General features: G+C 54.5%; 1 protein-coding gene and 1 pseudogene across 1 annotated transcript; both read right to left on the reverse strand.

Moving 5' to 3' along the window:
• Positions 1–8236: 8236 nt before the first annotated feature.
• On the reverse strand, positions 8237–11132 carry LOC119108226 (leucine-rich repeat-containing protein 24-like). Its single transcript, XM_037231810.1, has 2 exons — positions 8491–11132; positions 8237–8308 (listed from the first exon to the last, which is right to left on the reverse strand). The coding sequence occupies exons 1-2, from the start codon at positions 10264–10266 to the stop codon at positions 8237–8239; spliced, it is 1848 nt and encodes a 615-aa protein (XP_037087705.1). The 5' UTR covers positions 10267–11132.
• The window catches only part of LOC119108228 (isocitrate dehydrogenase [NADP] cytoplasmic-like), a 147133-nt pseudogene continuing 134084 nt past the window's right edge, over positions 10295–23343 (reverse strand).

A 23343-nucleotide genomic window follows, 5' to 3' on the forward strand; every position in this document is an offset into this window, starting at 1 on the left:
TAAATCATTGAGTCTGTTCCTTTCGTGCACTGATCCGCCAGGGCCTCGCCCAGCCTGAAGCCCATAAACTGGCTTTCGTCGTATTTCTACGCAACTTACACTTGAGGTATTTGTCAAGAAATGACATTTAAAACTTGCGTGCTCCAATTCAAAGCGCGCTTTTGTGCAGGTAACAGTTTCTCCCTTTTCGCCATATCAAGTCAATGGATTAGTGTTCCGGTGGATTTGCATTACGGGGAGGGGGGCTGCCTTATCAGTCCGTGTCGTACAGTGGTGGTTGTGATTTGTCTGTTTTGTATGTTGATGTTGGATGCCATGCCTCTGATGTACAGTGTTTCAAATGTGGTAAGGCGTCTATGATTTGTGGTACGCGTTAGCGTAGTGGTGCTCATGACTATCATGCTTCTGGTGACTGGTGTTGTGGTGTGTGCGCACATGTGTGTTTCGGCACCCTCTCGTAAGCACGTGGTTAAAAGTCGGATGAGACTTGTAGCCAAACCAGCGTAGTTTACTGCGCTGGTTTTGCAGTCCCCGGTACTGCGTACAAACCGTTAGACTGCATTGGTCTCTTTCAGCTGATATCTGGGTTGGTTTAGACGATTTTTCCTAACTATATAGCTGTATTGGGACTTTTGTAGTGTATTATAAATCTTAGTTTTCAGTTGATCAATGTGGCGCCATGTTTGAGGATAATGCTGCATCAAAACTTCTCATTGGTTTCCAAGACAGGGTCCTCGTGTTTTTGGTAAACAAGCTTAAACATTTCATATAGTTCCCAAGTAGCATTATTTAAGTCATTTTTTCGATCGCTGTCAAGTGAAGACTCCGCAGAATTGTCAAGGTCAGTATTTGTGTATACAGTTGTCACTGAGGAACATTTTACGCGGCCGGCCCAGCTCCCTATCAAAAGCACGCCACGCAGAAATTTGTTCCGGTCTTTAAGTCTAAAAGCTTCTTCCCTGGTAATGGAAAACATCCGCCAACAAATCACAAGTAGGTTAAAGCAGACCAGTGTAGTTAAATGCTTCGAATAGTGTCAGGCACTGTGAAACCTACAAATTAAGCGACATTGGTATAGCTACACAAGTCTCAGCCGACATTTAACCATGCGCTTACGGGAGGGGCATCTCAGGAGTTGGCCGACCATCCAGCTCAGGAGCACAGTAGCCAGATGGCCGGTCATCCAGCTCAGGAGCACGGTAGCCAGATGGCCGGTCATTCAGCCAAGGAGCGCAGTAGTCAGAGCCAGCGATGTGGTGCATCCAGGCGACAGCCAAGCTCCTGGTGTTCAAAACAGATCGTCAGCCAAATAGGCCACCAAAAGTCATAAGTCACAAATAGGAGAGACATCCCGTTTCTGATTCCGGCTTTCATAAATGCTGACGTTGTTGAAACAATGTAAACTACGAGATTACATGCTACAGCAAGCGCAAACGCTACGTTCGGTGTTTTCGAGATCGACATATCACGCCGGGGTTTACAGCACTACGCTGGTCTGTTAGCTCGATCATCCGGTGCGCACTATCCCCTCCGGACTAACGCGAGTGCGCCCTGGTGATAAGCAACCCCTACCGAGGTAGGCCGGTAGCACCACCGCTCTGCAGCTTAATTTTTCTTCTAGTCAATAGGGTGTATGTGCTAGAGGCCTGCTTTTCACAGAGCTGTGAGCTGAATTTTGTCAAGACAGTTCCGATTAACTTGGCAGACCCTGGCAGTCCTAACTTGACAGTCGATTAACTTGGCATCCATCGAACGTGTTTTGCGCACATTTTGGGGAAGATCCTGGTCACCGAGGGCGCGGGGCCCTGGATGTATACTGTCGCGGACGGAACTGTTGGCCCTCGCTGGTCGTTCTGGGTACAGGGTACTTCTGTTCTGTAGACTACTTTCCGCGAGACCTGGCTGAACCGATGCTTGTTAACAAATTTCCGGAAGTGTTTCGAGATGACTGCGGCTGCACCAAGAGCGGTGAAGGTGGCATCCTTGAGCACAAACCCACTGGAATCTAGTGGACCCAGGGAGGTCACTGGACGACCAATATCCCTCAGCCCGAGAGGGAGTGTCAACCTGAGGCTGCTGAAGAGGAAGAGGGCGGTGGCGTCCTTGATCTATTTGGCTCACTGCGTCCGACCTTGAAGTGTGAAGCCGATGACAGTAAGAGGTCAGTGCAGCAGGGAACGCCTTTGCCCAAAAAACTGCGGAACCTGATACTCGGTTGGGTTGATCGACTACTTCTTGAGGTCGCTGAAAAACCTGCCCGTTGTGCTTTCACTACTGTTCAGGCTACTCACAAGCGGTCGAGAGTGACCGCTGGGCTTCGATCAGTTGTAGAAGCTGTTTCAAGCGAGGAAGTATTTTCTGAAATCCCACAGGCTCTGGCTCACTTCGCTGAACCTACCCAAGTGGTCTTTCCATGCGATGTAATCTGTGTGGTTTAAGTTGTGTTCTGAGCATCGTAGACACGCATTTATGACAACGTTCAATGGCATTCTATTCCTGTTCATTTATCGATTATTAAGAAGTGCTATTCCCGAGCTGATCGCGCAGACCTAGCGCGATGGCCGGCTCGCGCCGATTGCACTGCTACGTAGCAGTAAAGATTTCACCTTTCGAGCAGACCGCAAACGCTCGTTGAGAATGGCATGAGACGACAAATCGGTCTCACCCCAGGCATCTCCAAGTTTAATAGGATTGGCCCCTCTTTTGTCGGGTACAGGTGCCAGCTGGAATACGTGCCGGGCTAAACAGAAAGTCCTTGCGCCGGTTTGAGTCACTGGACTCCGCTAAAACTTTTCGGCGAACCGCCGTCGCCAGCAGGAGCGGTCCATCTCACGAACTTTGCGAATTCGACGTCCGAGAAAGTGGATCTCATCCGTGTTTCTGTAGCTAAAGCCGTGTGTTGAGCACCGCTCACCAGAGACGGGTGACCTTGAGGTGGACCGCACGTTTCAGAGACGATGCATTATCGCAGTAAGGAAAGTTAGCTCAGTGTGTTTGGCTGCACTGGGCCCATGCTTCATCGTGTTTTCTATACTGCGGGACCGAGTTATGTCGATGCTCCACGAGGCTCGCGTGGGGGCATCAACATAATCCGCAAAAGTGCGGAATGGTTCTGGACGCATGTGCGTGTCTTTGCCAAAGGAGGGCGCGGACACTTCTGAATGGTCAGAGTGAGCAACCAGTGGGCAGTTCTGCAGGAAGTTGCATGTCACAACGTGTCAGCCTTATGCGCATGGCCAACCCATCATTGAGAAAGTATTTGTGTTAAGCGCCATGCAACTGTCAATGGACACGTGTTGCCATCAGTGACTGACATTATATCGAAATGGCTTGGTATGCACATGACCACTCGATCCACCCATGTTAAGTTACAGTTGAAGAGCTCACGCACTGCTAGCACCACTAGGGGTGTGGTTTTCAACAACACAGCCTGCTTCACAAATGCCATGCTGCAGTGTTCTGCACGCAAAGTGGAGTTCGCCGTCTGCTCGCGGTTCCCCGGGCGCCAAAGAGTGAAGGGCCCGCGAAGCAAGCAGCGTAAGCGCTGAAACAGGCTAGCAAGGATCAGCGCCATGACACCCTTCACGCCAGGCTGGCTATGTTTTGACGGACGTGCTGGACAACACCCCACAGCGTTACAAAGCACACCCTGGCGGAGTTCGTGACGGGACGTGGATTATGTACGCCAGCCGGCGGGCTTCCGAACCCGCTGGACCGTATAATCCAGTGCCGTTCGGACCCGGTCATCACGTCTGTTTGCAGCGCGGAGGTCCGGGCGCACCGGATTGCACGGACTGTGCCCGCGTGTTGACGTCGACAGCGACCGCCAGATGCCTGTTTCCGGCGCGTTCCACTAACGACTCGGGCGTGCCGCTACCGGTACGTGGTGGTTCCCCAACGGGGTCATCCGTGGTGGAGGACAGAAGCTTCCGCTTACCGCCCAGCGAACTGCAGCGTCGGCTTGCGGGATACGTTAGTGGCCATTGCGTCGCCGCCTGGCGTTGACTGACTTCACTTGGCCCAATTAAGTCTGAGGCCACGCAAACCGTGTCGATTGTGGTCGGTCTAAAGGTTGTTGATGGTTTTTATTCGGAGGGAGGAGCGCTTTAACGCGCACTGGGAGCGCTCGTGCTAGGGTGGGCGCGGCCGGATGGCGGCCAGCAGATTTTGATCAAACGACGTCAAATCCTCATTGAATCTGTGAAATCTTCACATCACCCGTCCTTAATGCTCGCCTAACGACCATCTACCTTCGGCGTAACATCTAGCGTGTACAACAAACACACGCGTGTACGCACGTAACGCAAGCGTAACAAACACACGCGTACGCATAGCATCACACGCGTAGATGTTACCCCGACGTTGCGCCCTACAGCAGCCAGCGTTTAGTATAAAATTTTGGATCCCCATTTTGGATCTTACCTAGATACACCAACGCTTAACGGGCCTTACATTAACATACGACTATTTGCAAAACACGGGACCTTTTACGTAACTTTGGTGGGCATAGACACGCAGCCCGAAGAACTAAAGCAGTCGCATAGCTACGGGGGTGTATGTGGCCGAGAACTGGTTGCCGCCTTGAGACGCGGCATCATTCATCTGTAAAGCACGGGGTCCTGCCCACCAAATGAAAGCAGGATAACATGTCATGCTTGTTAACGAGGCAGGTCAAAAAGTGTACGGAAAGCCTCCGTCCTGTCCTCCCGCCACAAAACGACAGGCCGTTAAAGACTGTTAATGACTGCCGGCTGATTTCTCCAGCTCCCGTTCTTCTTCTAAACCACCATGCTTTTTATCCAGACAACTGTGTGCTACCAGGCGACGTTTCAGGCATAGTGTACATTTCATATAGGTGCAGGTGTGCAGTTGGAGGCTGTTCGTGAAGACGACTCATCTGGCTTTCCTGTGCCGGACGCATATCGTTGTTACCCAGGACCAAACGCTACTTGAATGTGACTGATGAGCACGCCGGATGCACGGCAGTCAGCTAACTGCTGGAAGCAGAAACCGGTGTCTCGGACGCGGTACAGTGCGGTGGCGTATAGGCAATACATTTGTGCGGTCAATGTTTGTTTCTTTTCGTTTACAGCTGACATGCTGAGTCATGTCGAAACAATTTAAGCCGAATATAGATACAAAATTGTACAGTGAGACCAACTGCAGAGACAATATTCGTGCTCTTTAACTGGCACTGAAATATGTGCCGATTGATCCAACACTTGGCAACTAAGATTAAATTCTGCTAAATGTCATGTGGTACCCTTCACCTTGCGTAAGGTTCCATTTTTACAGCATACAGATAAGCCAGCATTGCATTGGAGCGTCGGGGGGAGTTGCGTGGCCCGTGCGTAGACTGGACTACATGCCATTTCGGTATCCTACCCGGTTCCTGCGGTTCCAAAGGCATCGCCGGTAGCACGACCAAACGAGTATACAACCTTCCCAGCCGCAGCACGCGGCCGCCGGCCTGCCCAGTGGCGCCATGCTGAACCGAAAGCCGGATCATCGGATCATCATCAAGCCGGTACGGCCGAGCTATGGGACCGGCAGTGGCGCAATACCATCTCACGGGCTGAAACGCATCCAGCGCGCTCGCTCTACCTGGGTTGCTTTAGTCCAAGACTAGGTTTTCCTAAATTCAGCTACGGCTATTTGTTAACACACTTCAAGGCCTCCTCCATAAAATGTTGCGCCATGCTGCACGTTCCCGTGTTCATTCATAAACGAGCACCAGGCAGGAGCAATGTGTCTCCTGACCTCCGACTTGTGCCATTCGCTCATGTTGCAAACAGTATATTTGTGCCTTGCATCGTGTTCATCGCATAATCAAGGCAAGCCAATACCGATGTGGGCCTAGTGCAATACATGCTATTAATTATTGCATATAATCTCGTTTTGCTTCTGCTCTCCGTCGTCAACCCACACACAAATCTTCGGTTGACATCTTCACTATTCATGGTGTTATCTTTCGAGTTCCTTCCCATTTTATGATTGGCAGCCTTGCTTTGAATCTGTTGGGCAATGTGTCAAAGCTCGAGCACTTGCCAAATAATTTCAACTTTTCATTTTGGTGTCTTATTTTGTAAGCAAAATAGCAGTGGCATCGGACTTGTCACGCCACGTTCTTATGTAGTGATGCGTAGGATACTGGCTCTCCATATTTTAGGCGTCACAGTTCCACGACAGAAGTGCTACAACAAAACTCCTTCCGACAGAAGTGCTTCAACATTCTCCTTCTGCCAATACTTATACACGACATTGGTGCTACGTCACAAACCTTATACTGCACAAATTTATATATGGCGTTGCTTCTACTCCAAAGACTTATACGAAACATGAGTTATGCAGCAAGGACTTGTGCCCAAGTATTTTCTGTGGAAGTAATTACTGGTATATGTTTTACATTATGTGTTTTATTTTATTTACATTTATTCATATATATATATATATATATATATATATATATATATATATATATATATATTACAGCATGTGTTTTGTCGTATGCTTCTCACGCCGTGTATGAGTTTTTTCAGTAAAAGTAATGTCGCGAGTGAGAAAAAAACTGTATGAGTCCTTGCTGCGTAAGCAATGGCGAGTCAAAGTTTTTGCAGCGTAACTTTGGTCGTGTAGCACTCAAGTCGTGCATAAGCCGTGCAGTAGAAGTAATGCCGCGTACAAGTAAAGTCTGTATAAGTGTTTGCAGTAGATGTAAAATCGCGTATGCGTGATGTTGCAGCACTCCTGCTGATAAGAGTTTTCGCCGTAGCGCTAATGTAGTGGCATCGTGGCCAAACGCGCATGGCGGTTTTTTTGGCTGTGTGTTGACACAGCCTCATCGTGGTCGTCGCAAAACACAAACCAAACTAACAACTTAAAAACTAGAAGTAATCGCGAGATCTCATTGAGACCACTCCAAGGGTGTTTTTTTGTTAAGCTCTATCTCCATTGGTTTAGAACCACCAGAGGGTCTTGTAGCGACCCCCCCCCCCCCTCCCCTACATCTCTACCAGTCTGCCTTATGAAAAATCTCAAATCTTCCAGAGATATTGAGGTCCCAAATCTCCCAGATATCTCTTCCTCTTTGCCTTACAGAAGTCTTGCTGCTGTAAACAGCGTATAGGAGTTCAGCTGTTGGTACGGGTCCCGCGCCGAAATATAAGGCTGACGTTTTAAAACAGAAAAAGAAATCGAGCTGCATGTAAGTGGGATTGTTAATAACATTTTGATGTACGTTTTATTCGCAGCTTTTATTTTATTTGCAGACTCCACTCCACGAACAGAACGTTTTATTGCAGTGGATGATATAGGTCATCAGAGTTAATGTGGTGTCCAACTGCCTAGTCTTGAACTAGACATGGCTTTGGCGGGGATTATTTCGTCATCAGAAAGGTCAGGGTTTTTCATTGTTCTCCATAATCGGCCTGATATTATCATGACCTCATTCACGTTAGGGGCCACTACTAACGCATACCATTTATTTATTTCACAAGAGTGTAAGGATTGTAGGCAGCTGTGAGCTATATAAAACCCTGTCCCTGAGCCTTCTAAAATTTACCTTAATTGTTGCAATCAGTGCTCGCGTTTTACGCGGTTACGTTTTCACGCAAAAAGTCCCGATTCATGATCATGATCGCGGCATATCGGTTTCCCTTTATCGTAAAAGCCTTCGATTTTCACGCGCATCTCGCTAGCGTGCCCACTTAATTATTGGTGTTACAGCACGCCCCGCCGTTCATGCGATTCTCCTCTGCACGAGCAGGGTGGCGCTCGTGAGCACTGCACGGAGCCGGTCCAGTAGCGTGTTCGTCGATGCTGAGTCGCACACAGCCTGGCTGCATGGACGATCAGGTCCTGACTCCACGTCAGGCGTGTTGCGAGAACCGGAAGTTCTTCCGGAAGTCTCCTGAGCCTCACCTCCGCCGTGCTCAACCGCCGTTCAAAACTTTTCAGAACACGAGCCGGCTTAACATTTTCAAGCCGACAAGGACGAATGTGCCCGGTCAACTCCCGACAAGAATGCTATACTAGGCCGAAGACATCACACAACTTCTTCGTATACAAAGAGATTCATTACGTAAAATATGGGGGAAGTTGGCGCGGGTGACAGAGTAGCAGAGCACGACAGAATCGCCTTCGGTCCTGGTGTCTGACTAGATTGCAACACTACATCGACGGGTGCGATACAGCTTCCGCTCTCGAAACGCTCGCCATGCCCACCAACCAACACATTCTAGAATCTCTGATATTGCTCTTCATACCCCACGCACACCAACATTAGGTACACCCAGAACGTCGCCCGCGCCTGCTGGCGGGCGACGCAGGACACAGGCGCAACAGTGGCGTCCACACCGGCGATGCTTAGACGTCCGTACCGGCGGCAGCGCCCACGTGTGTGACCACGGTCGTCGGCAGCGGCGGTAACACGGGCGCGCCTCGCTGCCAGGGCCGGCGGCGGCCGGCGTCGGCCGCCTCCAGCGCAGCGGCCAGCTCGGCGCGCGAGTCCCTGGAAGAGTCAAGCTGTGCGTCCGCCTCGGACGAGGTGGACGGCTCGCGGCGGCTCGGCGCGCCCGACAGGCGACGGCCGGCCCAGTCGGCGTCGGCGAACGGCTCCTGCTGGACAGAGATCCGGCGATCGTCCCAGCCGGCCACGCCCAGCTCCGGCATGGGCAGGCCGTAGTCGGCCGGGTAGCCGTACGCGGCCGGGTCCAGCCGTTCCGGGTCGGAGCCGCTGGTAGACGGCAGCTGCTGCAGCTCGTAGCTGTCGTCGGCTAGCGGGTTGCCGGTGACGCCACCGGCGTAGTACGGCGGGTACGCCGCGGACGGCGGCGGCGTGGCGGCGTCTGCAGTCGGCAGCAGGTCGGGCGCCCGCACGAACACGGCCGACTCGACGATGCTGCCCGTGCTGGTGCTGTAGCGCGGCGGGAAGCCGAGCTCGGTCAGCCGCGGCGGCTTCTCCAGCGGGTTCACATCGTCGTCGGGCGCCGTCTCCACGCTGACCACCACGCCGCGGCCGTCGACCGGCGGGCGCGGCTTGCTCTCTTTGGCGTTGGCGGAGCGCGTGCGCGCCACTGTCACCAGCGCGGCCACCATGACGGCCACCAGCAGCAGCAGGCCGACGGCGATTCCAGCGATCTGGCCGTCGCTCAGCGGCGAGAGGAACGCCAGCCGCGCGCCGACCGTCAGCGTGAAGTTGGTCTGCGCGTCACCGGCCGGGTTGACGCCCACGCAGCGCACATCGGCGGCAGCGTCCTCGGCGCGCACGCCCGGGATCACCAGCCGGCTGACGCGCTCGAAGCGGCCCTCCTCGACGATCACCGGCCGTCGGCCGCCGTCCAGCAGCGTGTTGTTGTCGACGGGTCGGCCGCGCCAGAGCCAGCTGAGCCGCGCCTGCGGCACGGCACCGATGCGGCAGGTGAGCGTGGCGTTCTCGTCGGCAGTCACCACAACCTCGCGCACCATCGGCAGCAGCTGTGGCCGGCACGCGAACTCGTTCACGCCCAGCTCCTCGAAGGAGCGGCCGGCCAGCCGCGGCGGCCCGTGGCAGCTGGGCGGCACCGGGTACGGGATGTTGTTGCGCCGCAGCCAGTCGCGCATCGGGCGCAGCCGGCAGTCGCACTCCCACGGGTTGGCGTGCAGCTCGACGTTGTGCAGCTGGTCGAGCGCGACCACGGCGCGCTCCGGCAGCTCGCGCAGCCGGTTACTGCTCAGTTTGAGGCTCTCGATGATGCGCAGCGGGTCGAAGGCGGCCGGCTCGACCTCGCCGATCTGACAGCCGCCTAAGTCCAGCTTGACCAGGCCCGGCACGGCCGCGAACGTGTCCTCGTCCACGCGTCGAATCGGGTTGGCCGCGGCCTTCAGCTCGCGGAGCGCGCCGACGGCGCCGAAGCTGCGCTTGGGCAGCGCCGTCAGCGCGTTGTCGGACAGGTCCAGGTAGACGAGGTTGGTCAGGCCGGAAAAGGCGGCGTCGTCGACACGCCGCAGCCGGCAGTCTGCCAGCAGGATCTTCTGCAGGTTGAGCAGGCCAGCGCGGCGGAACACCTCGGCCGGCAGCTCGTCCAGCTGGTTCTCGGACAGGTCGAGCACCTGCGTGCCCGGGTCCAGACCCTCGGGCACGGCGCGCAGCCGGCTGGCGCGGCACTCCACCGTCTGCTTGCCGTACTTCCAGCGGCAGGAGCAGGCGTTCGGACACTTGGCGCCGCGAGCGGGCGCCACCAGCGCCAGCGCCACCAGCGCCAACACCGGCAGCCAGCCTCGGCGCATGGCGGCCGCTGTGCACGCGCCGGTCCGTTCACACGCGGCCCGCGGTTCTCACGCGCGCCGCGGCCCACTTCCTGTCGCCGGCCGCCGCCTGAGACCGAGCCCGAGACCGAGACTGCACCGAGCCGCGCCGGCACATTGGCCCGTCCGACGACCAGCCCCCTGCCGCACGGCAATCGGAAATTCAGCCGGCGGGGCCGAATTGAACGTCCGCTATCGCCTGAAGTGGCCGCCTCACCTTATCGCCGGACCGCTCGGCGCTGCCCGAGAGCCAGCCTTTCTCCGGCGGCCGGCGCAGCGTTTTTGTGGGCGCCGGGCGCCGCCCCGGCCTCAGCCGAGTCGTTTATTTCGCCTCGCCGCGAGGAAAGGCGGCGAGAGTGACGAGCGCGTTCCCCCAGCGGCTTTCGCCGTTTTGGTGTCGGCAACGCTGTTTACTCCAGCTCCGGGTCACCGATCAGCCTGTAGTTCACCGCTCCGGGTCACCGATCAGCCTGTAGTTCACCGCTCCGGATCACCGATCAGCCTGTAGTTCACCGCTCCGGGTCACCGATTAGCCTGTAGTTCACCGCTCCGAGTCACCGATCAGCCTGTAGTTCACCGCGCAGCACGGCACTCGCGCCCGCACAAAACGCCGCCAGTAGCCTTCCCTCCCGCACTAGCAGTCCTGCAACAGAATGCCGCTCCTGCTATCGCCCGCTCTCTGTCGAAGTTGAGCCACTGCAGTCCTCGCGGCCAGGTCACAGAGTCCTGACGGTTCCGGCACCAGCCTCACTGTGCCTTGTCAGAGACGAGCCGACCCCTCAGCCACTGTCGCCAGCTCAGCAGCTCCCTCCGATCGCCGCAGCCGGCTCCGCCGCCTCCCCCACCTACCGCGGCCAGCCGACTGTCAGACAGCCGACTCCGTGCCGTACTGCCGCGCGGTTCACTTGCCAGTGCGCATGCGCGCGCCCGGCTCGCGCTCAGTCGAATTGTTCGGTCGCGGGCCCGTGCCGAGGCGCCGCTCTTCACTACCAGTGCTGGGTCCCACAGCGCCCCCACGTGCCGACCGCGGCTCGGCGCAAACGCATGGGGTCTCTGTCTGTTGCGGCGCTTCATCAATACGTAGTTCCGCGCAATAGAAGAGCTAACAATGTCGGCTTTATTGCCCCGCTGCCTGAGCGTGAGGCACGTAATTTGTTTGCCAACGGCGACTGCGTCTTTGTTTTGGATGAATAATTTGTGATTTAATAGAGCGTGCTGCTTCGGTCAGTCTAAGATCAATTGATTTCGATTTTGCGCTATTTTGCGACGCCTACAAAATACGGTACTAACAGACCTGACATGTTAGCATCATACGTGTGGCAGGGTACATTTGTTCGTTTAACTGGTTGCAAAGCATCATTTGGTGCAAGGCTCCCTCGATGCATCTTAACGTAATCTCTAGAACGCTATGACAAATAATAACATCATGTTATTTCAAAGCTTTTAAGATTATTAGTAGCGCCACGACGATTGTGTCATATTGTTCAACGTAGAAACCCCACGAATTTCCGGAATATTCCAATTCAGGTTCAAGCACCAGTTGTGCTAAGTATGCCGTTCCTGGAGGGGCTTCTTGCGCGGCGAAAATCGCTCTGCCGATCCCCTCCGGACAAGTCCATTAATCATGCGAAAGCGCCGAGCCGTTCTCCCATCTCTCCGGAGCTGATGAAGCGGACCGATCCGCATTCCAAGCCACAATTTTCAGGAACCCTGTCTCGATATACCGCCCCCCTCCCCTCCTCCCTCTCCTCCCTCATTGTGAGCCACCGGGCCCGCATGTCGGCCGCAGGGCAATGCCACCGGAATCTGGCCTGTTGCGAAGTCCGGATACCGTGTGCTGGCCTGGCTGCAGGCTGTGAGGGTTCGGTGGTACACCACTGATCTGGCGGGGAGACCCGCGGACCTGGTGGCACTTCACTGGTCTGGCGGGGAGAGCCGCGGGCCCGGCCGGTACGCGGCACCCCATCCCGCTCGCCCGGCCATGTGCTGACCCTGGTGACCTCCGCCTCTGCAGCCGGCGCCAGTGAACTCTGCCTCTGCAGCCGGTGTCAGACAGGGCAACAGGCGGCGCCCGGCTGAGGGGCAGAGGAGACCGGCGGGAGCCGCAGCGAGGGCCGCCGGCTGGCGACGCTGGAACAGGTCACAGCAGACTCCACTGGTGCTCAGCGTTGCTAAGCGAGTCTCGGGAACTTTATATTTTGGAGCGCTTGTCTGCACGAGCGAACCTGTCTTCAGGCGTGCTCATTTCCTTTGAAGTCCCTTACACCTTCCAGATTCGCAATTGCTGTCACCGAAAACGTCATTCCTTCATGAAGCTTAGACCCGGCCATTGAGCCAATCAACAAGTGGTGCGGCATGCCATGGCGAAGCTCCTAATCTCTGAACGTGTGGGCCCCCATTCATTCCGCAAAGGTGCTGCTCCCGTGAGCGACGGCGGTTTCTTGTCACCTCGGCGGGATTCCACGTCGCGAGTGGTGTCAGGTTTTGGCCTGGGCTATTGGCCTGGAGCAAATGCACCGAACTAGGCACGCCCATGATGATAACTGAGGACGGGCCCGCGCCGCCACCGTCTCCGGTGCCCCGCCATCAGTCCAAAGTGGCGTCTTCTCCTCTACTGCCCGCCGCGACGCTCCAACAGCAGATCCTCGAGCTGATTTCTGCACCCCTGCCCTGCTGCAGCCTCCCGACCGCGGTTTGGGTGATGAATGGGCCCTCCTCGACCGCCACTCGAGTGAGGTAGCTTTACTCCGACGGCCGCCTGGGAGGCATAGCTCTACCGCTGCCAATCTCCACAACAGCCACAGTTCGTGGATGGACTGAAGTCGCAGCGCATCACTGAACTGAAGCCGCGGTACACAGCTGTACTCAGTGCTGAACGGGAGGTCGCTGAGCACATCAACAACCGGGGTAAGAGTTCTGTAGCAAAGTCCGTTGCGGGCGGGAATGGTTGACCCACGGCGACTGCAGTGCCGCAGAGTGGGGGGATTTATTACCAAACAGTCGGCATGCCGGCGTGACAGGCGACATCCCGCAAACAACGCTGAAATTAATGACCGGCGACGGTTTGATTGAGCCGTTAAGTGGCATGGTGCTGGCGTGCAGCCGCGGCCTGCAAGCTGGCGCGGCGCCGCGGGTCGGGCGGCGAGTCTCGCTGCAGGTGAGACGGCCGCAGCCAGACGCCGGCATCCGATCGAGAGGGGATGCAGCGGCGAGTCTCGCTGCAGGTGAGACGGCCACGGCCAGACGCCGGCATCCGATCGAGAGGGGATGGAGCGACGTCGGCGGCGAGTCTCGCTGCAGGTGAGACGGCCACGGCCAAACGCCGGCATCCGATCGAGAGGGGATGGAGCGGCGTCGGCGGCGAGTCTCGCTGCAGGTGAGACGGCCACGGCCAAACGCCGGCATCCGATCGAGAGGGGATGGAGCGACGTCGGCGGCGAGTCTCGCTGCGCCGCCGTCAGCTCGCACCAAATACAAAACTGTCGGCTCCGACGAAGATGGATCGTCACGCCTGATGCGTGGACTGATTCGGTGGCGCCCCGGCGAGCCTGGTCTGAAGTGACGCGGGCGCCGAGCTGGCGGCGGGCCTCCGGGGTATGTGGACGCCAGCGATGTGCTGGGCCGTGCAGCCCTGAGGTACCTGGAGCCGTGTCTTCGACGTTAGCATCTGCAACAAAACACAACATGAACTGCAAGCAGTTGCAAGAAAGAGTCTTAGACAGCTGCAAGGATAGGTGAGTTGTAAGCGAGGACTCGAGGAGCTGAGACGCCTTCAGGCTGCTGGTAGCTGAGTTACTCTCGGGGCGCTGAGAGCTGAGTCACATCCATCGCCGTCGAGACCTGGGCTACATCAGCCGCCTGAGAGCTGACTTATCGTTGGCGGCGCTGAGAGCTGAGGTGGAGCCTGGCGGGCTGCTGAGGCCTCAGTGGCACCAAAGCTCCAGGCAGCTGAGCCTTACTCGGGACACCATGGACGATTTGCTAGGGTCGGGATGAGTTGAGACCTGGGTGCTCCGCATGAGACTTCTGAGAGATGGGTCGGTGTCCAGGGCGCGGAGAGCGGAGCTCCAGCCCGGGACCGCGATCTCGCATTACCGGGAACCCGACCACGCCTTGCAGGTCTATCCTGAGCCAGACGGCATGTCGCGCGGCAGACGATTAATGTGGCCTACTGTCGACGGAAAGAACAACGACAAATAGAGGAGGCAAGCCGGCTTGCGGTAGTAATGATCCCAGCCGTCTGACGATGACACCCATGGTAATAATTTACGGGCGTTTATATTGGACTGTCAATATGGTGTGCACATGGAAGGCGCACTGATGAAATGTTTTTTTTTCAGAAGAGAATAGGGGTGTCTGAAGGTTTCGCCAAAAATAGCACTTTAAATGTCATGCCTCGTTCATGATTTTCGTACAAATCCTCGTCTACGTAATTCTAAATCATACTCCTTAATCTCCAGAGTACGTGCAAAAACTGCGTGAGTCAACAATACTTATCCAGCACGAAAATGGGGTTAAGTTGCATGCTGATCCCAAATTCTCCCAACTTTCCCTGTTTTCCAAATTCCTTTTAAATGTGCTGAAATAAAGGTTCATCGTGCTGTCTTGGACAATTTACTGTTATCCCTTGCCATCGCTTACAGTTAGTCATACTGCGAATTCTTTAATGACCTCTCGTCGAAGACGCCCGTTCACGATATTACGGCCGTCACCCCGGGATCGTTAAAACATATGATGAACTCCGTTCGCGTTTTCACTGGTCTGGCGTGCACCGTGGCATTGTTCGGCACTTGAAAACTTGCGCACCGTATGACAGGTGAAAATCGCAGAGATCGATACCTTGTACAAAACACACAGATTGAAAAGAAACTTTCCAAATTGCTGCAATGGACACTTCTGGATTATTCCCACAACGCCACAATGGTAACCGGGCATCATTGACATAAACTACACGTTTTCTGGGTGGGCTGGGCCATTTGCCACCGAATCAAACAAAGCTGAAGCCGTGGCATAAATCCTTGTTGAGCATATAATTACACATCGTGTTTGTCCCGGTGATATTGTATCTAACAACGAGGCCGAATTCTCCAATGCAGTCGCCCAACAAATTGCTACATTCTTTAACATCAAACATATTCGTGCTTCAATGTACCATTCTGAAGCAAGCGGAAACTATGAGCAGTACAAACGCGTTCAAAACGACTTGCTAACCAAACCCGTCAGCCGTTCTCAACGAGACTGGGACACCAAAACGTCCGCCATTCTTTCACCATAAACGGCAGCAAAAAAAGTGCAAAATTACGTCCATTGTCCATTATGTATGCCCGCCGTCCAGTTCTACTCATGAACACATTTCTCGCTCCAAAATTCAGATATCAGGGAGATGAGTATTTCCAGACAGTGCTGGAAAACCTTCATCGCTTTTGTCACCAAGTTCCGCATCACCTGGTCTTAAGCCACAAGAAAAACAACTTTCTACGATATACGATACTTACTACCATATACGATCAACTTACTACGATCTACGTACTACGATCAGTTTGCAAGGACTGTAAAAATGTAAGTTGGCGTATTTTATGGCGTATTTTATTGGCGTATTTGGCGTATGGCGCATGGCGTATTTTAGGGATCCTTCGCTTATGGTGACAACTCGTTACCAAAACTCACTCGTCATTGGAGAACTATTCATTGCGTGCTTCAGTCTATTGGTGATGCCACGACCGTAGCTAAAGACCAATTGACGGGTGAAACCGAAATAGTCACGTTAAAAATCTGCGTTTATCTGACCCGGATACTCCATGGCAGAATGGGCCAAATAACAAGCCTAGTAACATCACTCAAAATTCTGAAAGAACGCGTAATCGAGCATTCCACTCAGCATTTAACCACCAACACAGTCAAATTATCTAAGGACTATGGGCCTTTCTTTGAATGCACTAATCCAATTCCTCCTGTTGTATGAGCTCAAAGCCGTAAATATGACCCCAGTGGTCAAGCATCTCACTAAAAGTCTGGTGTCAGGTTAGCCAAATACAAACAATGAAGATGCTATCCCTCTGTCGCATCTCTCTCTTTGGCTACAAGATGAATAGAGGAAAATATGCCTCTAGCCAAATTGGTGAAACAAATTCAAAACAATAGCAAACTCAAACCACCAGAAAGACTGGTGGAGATTTTGAATCAGATTCAGAAAAGAAGGACATCAGATTCTGAAGATGAGACACCTGGCACCTTATGCTTATGAGAGAAGTATGAAAGCAATAATGGGATAAGAAAGTTTGGACGAATATTTGTCCAGGACAAAATCATTTGTAGCGATTCGGCCGCGGAAGCGTCTGAATTGCATTATATCATTAACAGAACTGCATTATATCACTGGTAGCCCGTGAGAAGGACGGCAAAGAATATCTGATGAAATCAAATCAAATACGTTATAAGAACATGCACTCAGCACAGAACAGTACCGCGTCTCAACTGTTAGAAAGACAAGAAGCAATATTTCTAATATCGCAAATCTATCAGCGGGGCGTAAGCGAAGCGTGCAGCCAATGCGTTCTCAAAAGGCACATTTAATCCCGATAAAGTCCTATCCCGTCACCAGCTACCACCACTACCATATTGCCCGCGAGCATGCATTTCATCATGCGCTAGTGGTAAGCCAAAGCACAACAAGCTATCACCACATGACAGGAATAACACTCTGCCCCCGAGCAGAGGTGTTTTATTGTTAGCCAGTTGATGTCTGCTATCTTTATACAGTAATAAACGCCTTATAGTCATAGAATGTTGCACGTTACCCACGACGTAGGTTCAAACGTTCATCCTTCCCATATTTCATCTCTCCATGGCCCGGACCCACCCGTTATCTTCCCATTCTCTGAAAACCTCATCATATTCACCCTGTTTGTGATGAAAGGCTCGGCCAGGCCGGCCAACAGCACCATTCTCCGGTAGCTCCACCAGCAGCCGTACGCCGATTTGCTCGGGCGGCATGCGCTGCTGCTGGCTCTTAACCAGCATCAGACCGACGTTACCATGCCGACTCTATTCTGGACCGGATGAGGCAGAGGTGGAATGATTTGAAGTCCAGGTCATAGTCCGTTGGTCGCACTCACGCCCGGCTGATGACGCATGGGAGTCACTCTGCAACACCCCGCTCGGACCTGTACTGAAGTGACCCTGTCGCCTGAGACCCAGTACGCGCGTGACTCCCTGGTCTCTGCGCCTCCACTACCACAGCCAGCGCCAGCTTTCCTGCCACCAGCCCGTTGCGTATCGAGGCATCCCGGCTGTGCCGTCGCGAGTGGAAGGCGCCAGGAGACGTGCGACGCAACGGAGCCATGTTGCTCGGGTGGCGAGTTGGCATTCCGTCTGTCCTTACGCGATCGCAGTTGCAGTGTGCCGCGAGAAGCATTTCCAGTTATTACAAAGGACCACTTACTGCAAGACTTGAGCAAGAAGAGCGGGTCATTTACTATAGTCATGATGTCTAGGTATAGACTGTAATGTTTTCTCCTGTGTGACATGGCTTGTACGGATATGTATTGCGCACATAGTTGTCTTTGCCAGTGTACGTTGCATTTTTGCTTGCTATATATATATATATATATATATATATATATATATATATCTCTCTCTCTCTCTCTCTCTCTCTCTCTCTCTATCCTCTCTCTCTCTCTCTCTCTCTCTCTCTCTCTCTCTCTCTCCTCTCCTCTCTCTCTCTCTCTCTCTCTCTCTCTCTCTCTCTCTCTCCTCTCTCTCTCTTCCTCTCTCTCTCTCCTTCTCTCTCTCTCTCTCTCTCTCTCTCTCTCTCTCTCTCTCTCTCTCTCTCTCTCTCTCTCTCTCTCTCTCTCTCTCTCTCTCTCTCTCTCTCTCTCTCTCTCTCTCTCTCTCTCTCTCTCTCTCTCTCTCTCTCTCTCTCTCTCTCTCTCTCTCTCTCTCTCTCCTCTCTCTCTCTCTCTCTCTCTCTCTCTCTCTCTCTCTCTCTCTCTCTCTCTCTAACTACGTGCTGAATCAGCCGGACTGCGCACCTCTGTTCCGATACCTACACCTTCCTAAGTCGCAAGGTACACGTGGCACAGCTACCGTGACTCAGAGGTCCCCCTGATGATTGAGCGGTTACATGCCAATGCATGTTCTGCCCGGCTCCATATGCCATTTTTGGACGCCAGTTCAGCCCTGTAACGTCTGCCACGTTATATATATATATATATATATATATATATATATATATGGATTCAATATATTACCAAAAGGGCCTAGCGCCGTGGTTAACAAAAACACACTTTTCGACATCAAACAGGTTTACTCTGCGGTTCCAGGCTAATCGCCGTTCATAAGCCATACTAACTGCCCCGCCGGATCCGCTGGACCTACTACCGGGTGGTACCCTCGACCGAGTCGCACGCTGCGCCAGGGTGGGTTATGTGCAGCTGCTTGACTCACTCCCGCTCAAGCCCAGGCCGGGATCTAAACTATGCATGCTATCCGAGATGTGGCTCAATACTTCCTTTAAAAGGTCATCCTCAGCACCTCGCCAGCCGTCCGTTACATCACATAGTCCCGGGGGTCGTAAGGCGACCCCTCTCCCTACGATTGGCTTAGCCTTCGTACAACTCCGCCCATCGTACAATGTCGTTGACGCTTCTCATTGGTTACAAATCACGTGGTATCACAATTTCTGTAGCACGTGATCGTGACTCGTTTCCATTTGGAAGTAAGACGTTTTTGTTATCGCGTGTGCTCAAATACTCACTCATTCGATTTGACAACGCAAGATTGCTGCTGGTTGTGTGTGTGTGAACACTGGTGCGGTGAGTATTGGGGAGTATGAGCTGCTGGTAAATAGAAGCCCTTGACTAATGCCACTTCCCCTTGCCCGACTCATGAGAGCTGGCACAAGCGAGGTCTAGTGAAATTATCAGGCAGGCTGTTGGAAATCTGCTACACGCGCAGCCTGACCACTGCGCTATTGGTACCCAGCTCTTCAGTTTGATCTTAATTTCTGAGCCAGACTCTCATGCGCCACATAAACAAATAATTCTACGCATATTTAACAATCTAGAGTTGCCCCCTCTCTGGATACAATTCTCAGAGGAAAAACATCACCTGAAGAAAAGCGAATTGAGGAGCTGAAGGATGACCAACCGTCGAGAACGGCTAAACTATGACTGATTCAAACGCAATGCATCAACGCAACCAGCCGTCAGAAATCTTTACGGACTGCAGCAACTCCTTCACTTACCAGCACGGCGCAATGGCCGCTTATAAAAGTCTAGCACCAGCAGGACGGTGCACGCAGTGCTACGGCAGCAGGGGGTGCAGTGGGCGCTCGCCGTTGGCCGCTGCAGTTCACCTGGCTGCATAAGTGTGCCACCCGTGCGCTCAGCCTCACCGTCGCTGGATAAGCATACTTCAGCGCCGTTGAGCGCCATCCGGGAGGACGGCAGTCTGACGTTCCAAAGTTGGGGCATCCTCATTAAGTAATTTCGGGAAAAGATTATAAATGCAGACTTGCCCGAGTCCGGCGCGATTTATTCGCAGACGAACACACGGAAAGCCGTCCCAGCATTCCCGGCGTCGTCGACGAGTGGCTATCGTGGCTCCGCACTGCCCTGTCAGTACGGGCTAATGGTGACGAACGAGCCGCCCTGAGCGCCTCCGCGCCAGCGTCCGATTCAGTCCCTCGCTGGCTCGCGCGGGGACGCTCGTCTTCCGGACACTGAGCTTAGAGCGCCCCCCGCCGCACGTCACGTCTCCCGCCGCACGTCACGTCTCCCGCCGCACGTCACGCACCCCGCCGCACGTCACGTCCCCCGCCGCACGTCACGTCCCCCGCCGCACGTCACGTCCCCAGACTCACGTCACGTCCCCGCAGCATGTCACGTCTCCCGCCGCACGTCACGTCCCCCGCCGCACGTCACGTCCCCCGCCGCACGTCACGTCCCCTACCCCACGTCACGTCCTCAGCCGCACGTCACGTCCCCCACCACACGCCACGTCCCCCGTCGCACGTCACGTCCCCCGTCGCACGTCACGTCCCCCGCCGCACGTCACGTCCCTGCACCGCACATCTCGTCCCTGCGCCGCGCGTCACGTCCCTGCGCCGGTCAGAGCGGCACGGCATTCAACCATCTGTAATTCACGCGCCTGAATTTTGCAGGCGAGCGAAGTGATTGATCCATAATCCATCGCCGCGCGGAAGCGGGCGTAAATCCATGCAGTGCGCCGCGATGGACTCCTTCGGATTGATCATTATCGTCTCGCGGTACTACAGCGTGTGCTCTCGACCGTCAGGCCGGTCCTTGTGACGGCATACTTGTGACGACAGTGATGTCGCGTATGTGGCCCGGTGGTCAGACAGTGATGGTGGTGAGGACGTGGCTCGGTGGCCGCATCCCTCAGACCGATGCTCTTTACTATTTGGACTCACGAACGCGGCCCCTCCGGCGCTAACGGGCATGGAGCGGCCACAGCCGCTGGTTAGCTATTGCAGTTTCGCCGACACAGCAAACTTACATTTGAACGGCGAAATTTGCCGGGCACACTTGATCTGCATGTGTCTTTTTGAAGGACGTCATAGTTATGGATAAAGTGGGGATGCGCTGGATGACAACACGTGCACCCATGCACACATGCCAATATCAATGCATGCGTCCCTCACCCATCAAACAACTAGGTCGAGTGCATAAGTGAGCTTCTAGAGTAACTTTAAACCCCCGGGACGCAGGCAGATAAGCTCTACGCGGTGCAGTACTTAGAATGTCATCTTTACTCCAAAAATCCAAAGATTTAGGAATTGTAGGCCCGTGCAGTGATCCGAGGCCGTATTTCTAGCTCCGATAGCCATAGCCGTCCAGCCCCCCCCCCCCCCCGCCCTCCGTCCCTCGGAAGGTCTCCGTCTGTCTCGCGGGCCCGGCTAATGGGGGGACGGCATCGCTATTAGAGCGCGCTGGAGCGCAGATCCCCAGAGCTGGAGAGAAAGGACGCCAGCCACCGCGCATGACCCTAGCCGGGGAGTGCTGCACGAGGGAAGCTGATAGCACGTGCGCGCTGCTGCCACAGCAGGGCAGCTCTGCTGACGCAGGGCGACAGAGCTTCCTGGCGGTGGGGTATGCGGTCGGCGCGGAGTCCAGCAGAAGGGAGACAGATAACAGCGCGGAATGTGTAATAAGGCGCAGGGCTCCGTGAAGTAAGCCACAAGCGCCGACGGAGATGAGACAATCTTGTGTGACGTAGGACGCTGGTCGCGGTTTCATATTGCTATCAACGCTCCGTTGATAACAATCGTGCCGAGAAAAAGGTGATGTGCGACCATGGCCGTTGGTACCGACCCAAAACACCCTTCAGGTGGCTGACGGGCGGGCGTCCATGGCACTGAGGGGCGGGAGCTCATGGTGCTGAGGGGTGGAGCTCATGGTGCTGAGGGGCGGGGGCTGATGGTGCTGAGGGGCGGGGGCTGATGGTGCTGAGGGGAAGGGGCCGATGGTACTGAGGGGAAGGGGCTGATGGTATTGAGGCGCTGGGCTGATGATGCTGAGGGAAAGGGGTTGATGGTGCTGAGGCGAAGGGGCCGATGGTGCTGAGGGGCGGGGGCTCATGTTGCTGAGGGGCGGGGCTCATGGTGCTGAGGGGAAGGGGCCGATGGTGCTGAGGGGAAGGGACTGACGGTGCTGGGGGGGGGGGGCTCATGGTACTGGGGGGAAGAGGCTGATGGTACTGAGGAGAAGGGGCTGATGGTGCTGAGGGCGGGGCTCTTGATGCTGAGGGGAAGGAGCCGATGGTGCTGAGGGGTGGGAGTCCATGGTGCTGAGGGGCGGGGGCTCATGGTGCGTCAGTCTTTCACAGGACCATGATCGTCAAAGGGGTGACTGACGTGGGTGCCGCGACTATTGATGTAGCATCCTTAATTAGCGACGCGGCATCTCTGGCTTTTGGGGCAAATGAAGGACTGACGCCATCACTGCAAGCTAATCAGGACATCATGCTGCTCTGGTCAGCAAAGTCAACTGGATGTTGGTTTCATGGGTGCTTCAAACAGCCGTTGCTCATCTTCGATCCTATCAACTGGTCATTGAAACGCATTTTGTGTGACGATGCTCCTCAGGAGACTGAGTAAACCGCATGCATGATGACCAACGCTGCTTCTCCGAGATCATTTCTGGACGGAGCCTGCCCGGCGGCCGGGTTTTCGTTCACCATAGGTACAAAATGTCCTGCGGTGATGCACAGCTCTAGACCTGAGTTGCCATTAGAGGTGACCTGGTATTACAGCGTGTTTGTAAATGCTAGCGCGATTACCTACCAGCCGGCAAAACGATTCAGGGAACAATGATATTGCGTTTATGATGTGATGACGGTTGATTACGATCTAACCACGCAGCAAGTAAGTTTTATGGTGTTTTTCGTAACGCTGAATCTTGATACAGCCAACATTGGCCTCAGTCTTGTCATATTATTGCCCCTGAATTCAAGTTTATAGCTATATATGAATCTCGGCACTCTCCATAAAGGAGAGAGTTATTTGGGCCGTCCTTTGCATTTGACGACCTCAGGCTCTCTGTTCAAGAGGGATCCTGCTGCTCGGCCGAATCCTTCAGGAAAATTGACCCCGACATGTGGGGAACTCAGTCGTTCCCAGCCGCTGTCATTTGTCGCGTCATGCGTACTTGTGGCCGTCTGGCAACAGTAAATGTCGGCGGGTCTGTAGATAAAGGGTTTTCTCGCCATATCGGCAGACTAGTACCACAATCTCGGCAGATTAGAACCACATTCTCGTCAGATTAGTACCGCAATTTCGGCAGATTAGAACCACAATTTCGTCAGATTAGTACCGCAATCTCGGCAGATCGGTACCGCAGTCTCGGCAGATCATCACCACGATACATAGGCAATCTCGATAGAGTAGTACCACAACATATTTGAACACCACCATACGGAATACAGCGCTGCCCAACGACCCGTCCCTGGCGTCTGAACGCAGCCATGTGCAGACAGCTGACGGCCGCGGCGTCCAGCGGGGGCCGTGCCGCTCCGCCGAGCGGGTGGAGCGGTCAGCCG

This window comes from Pollicipes pollicipes, unplaced genomic scaffold (genome assembly GCF_011947565.3).
Source record: "Pollicipes pollicipes isolate AB1234 unplaced genomic scaffold, Ppol_2.1 Scaffold_6686;HRSCAF=7923_pilon_pilon_pilon, whole genome shotgun sequence".
Taxonomy (NCBI): Eukaryota; Metazoa; Arthropoda; class Thecostraca; order Pollicipedomorpha; family Pollicipedidae; genus Pollicipes; species Pollicipes pollicipes.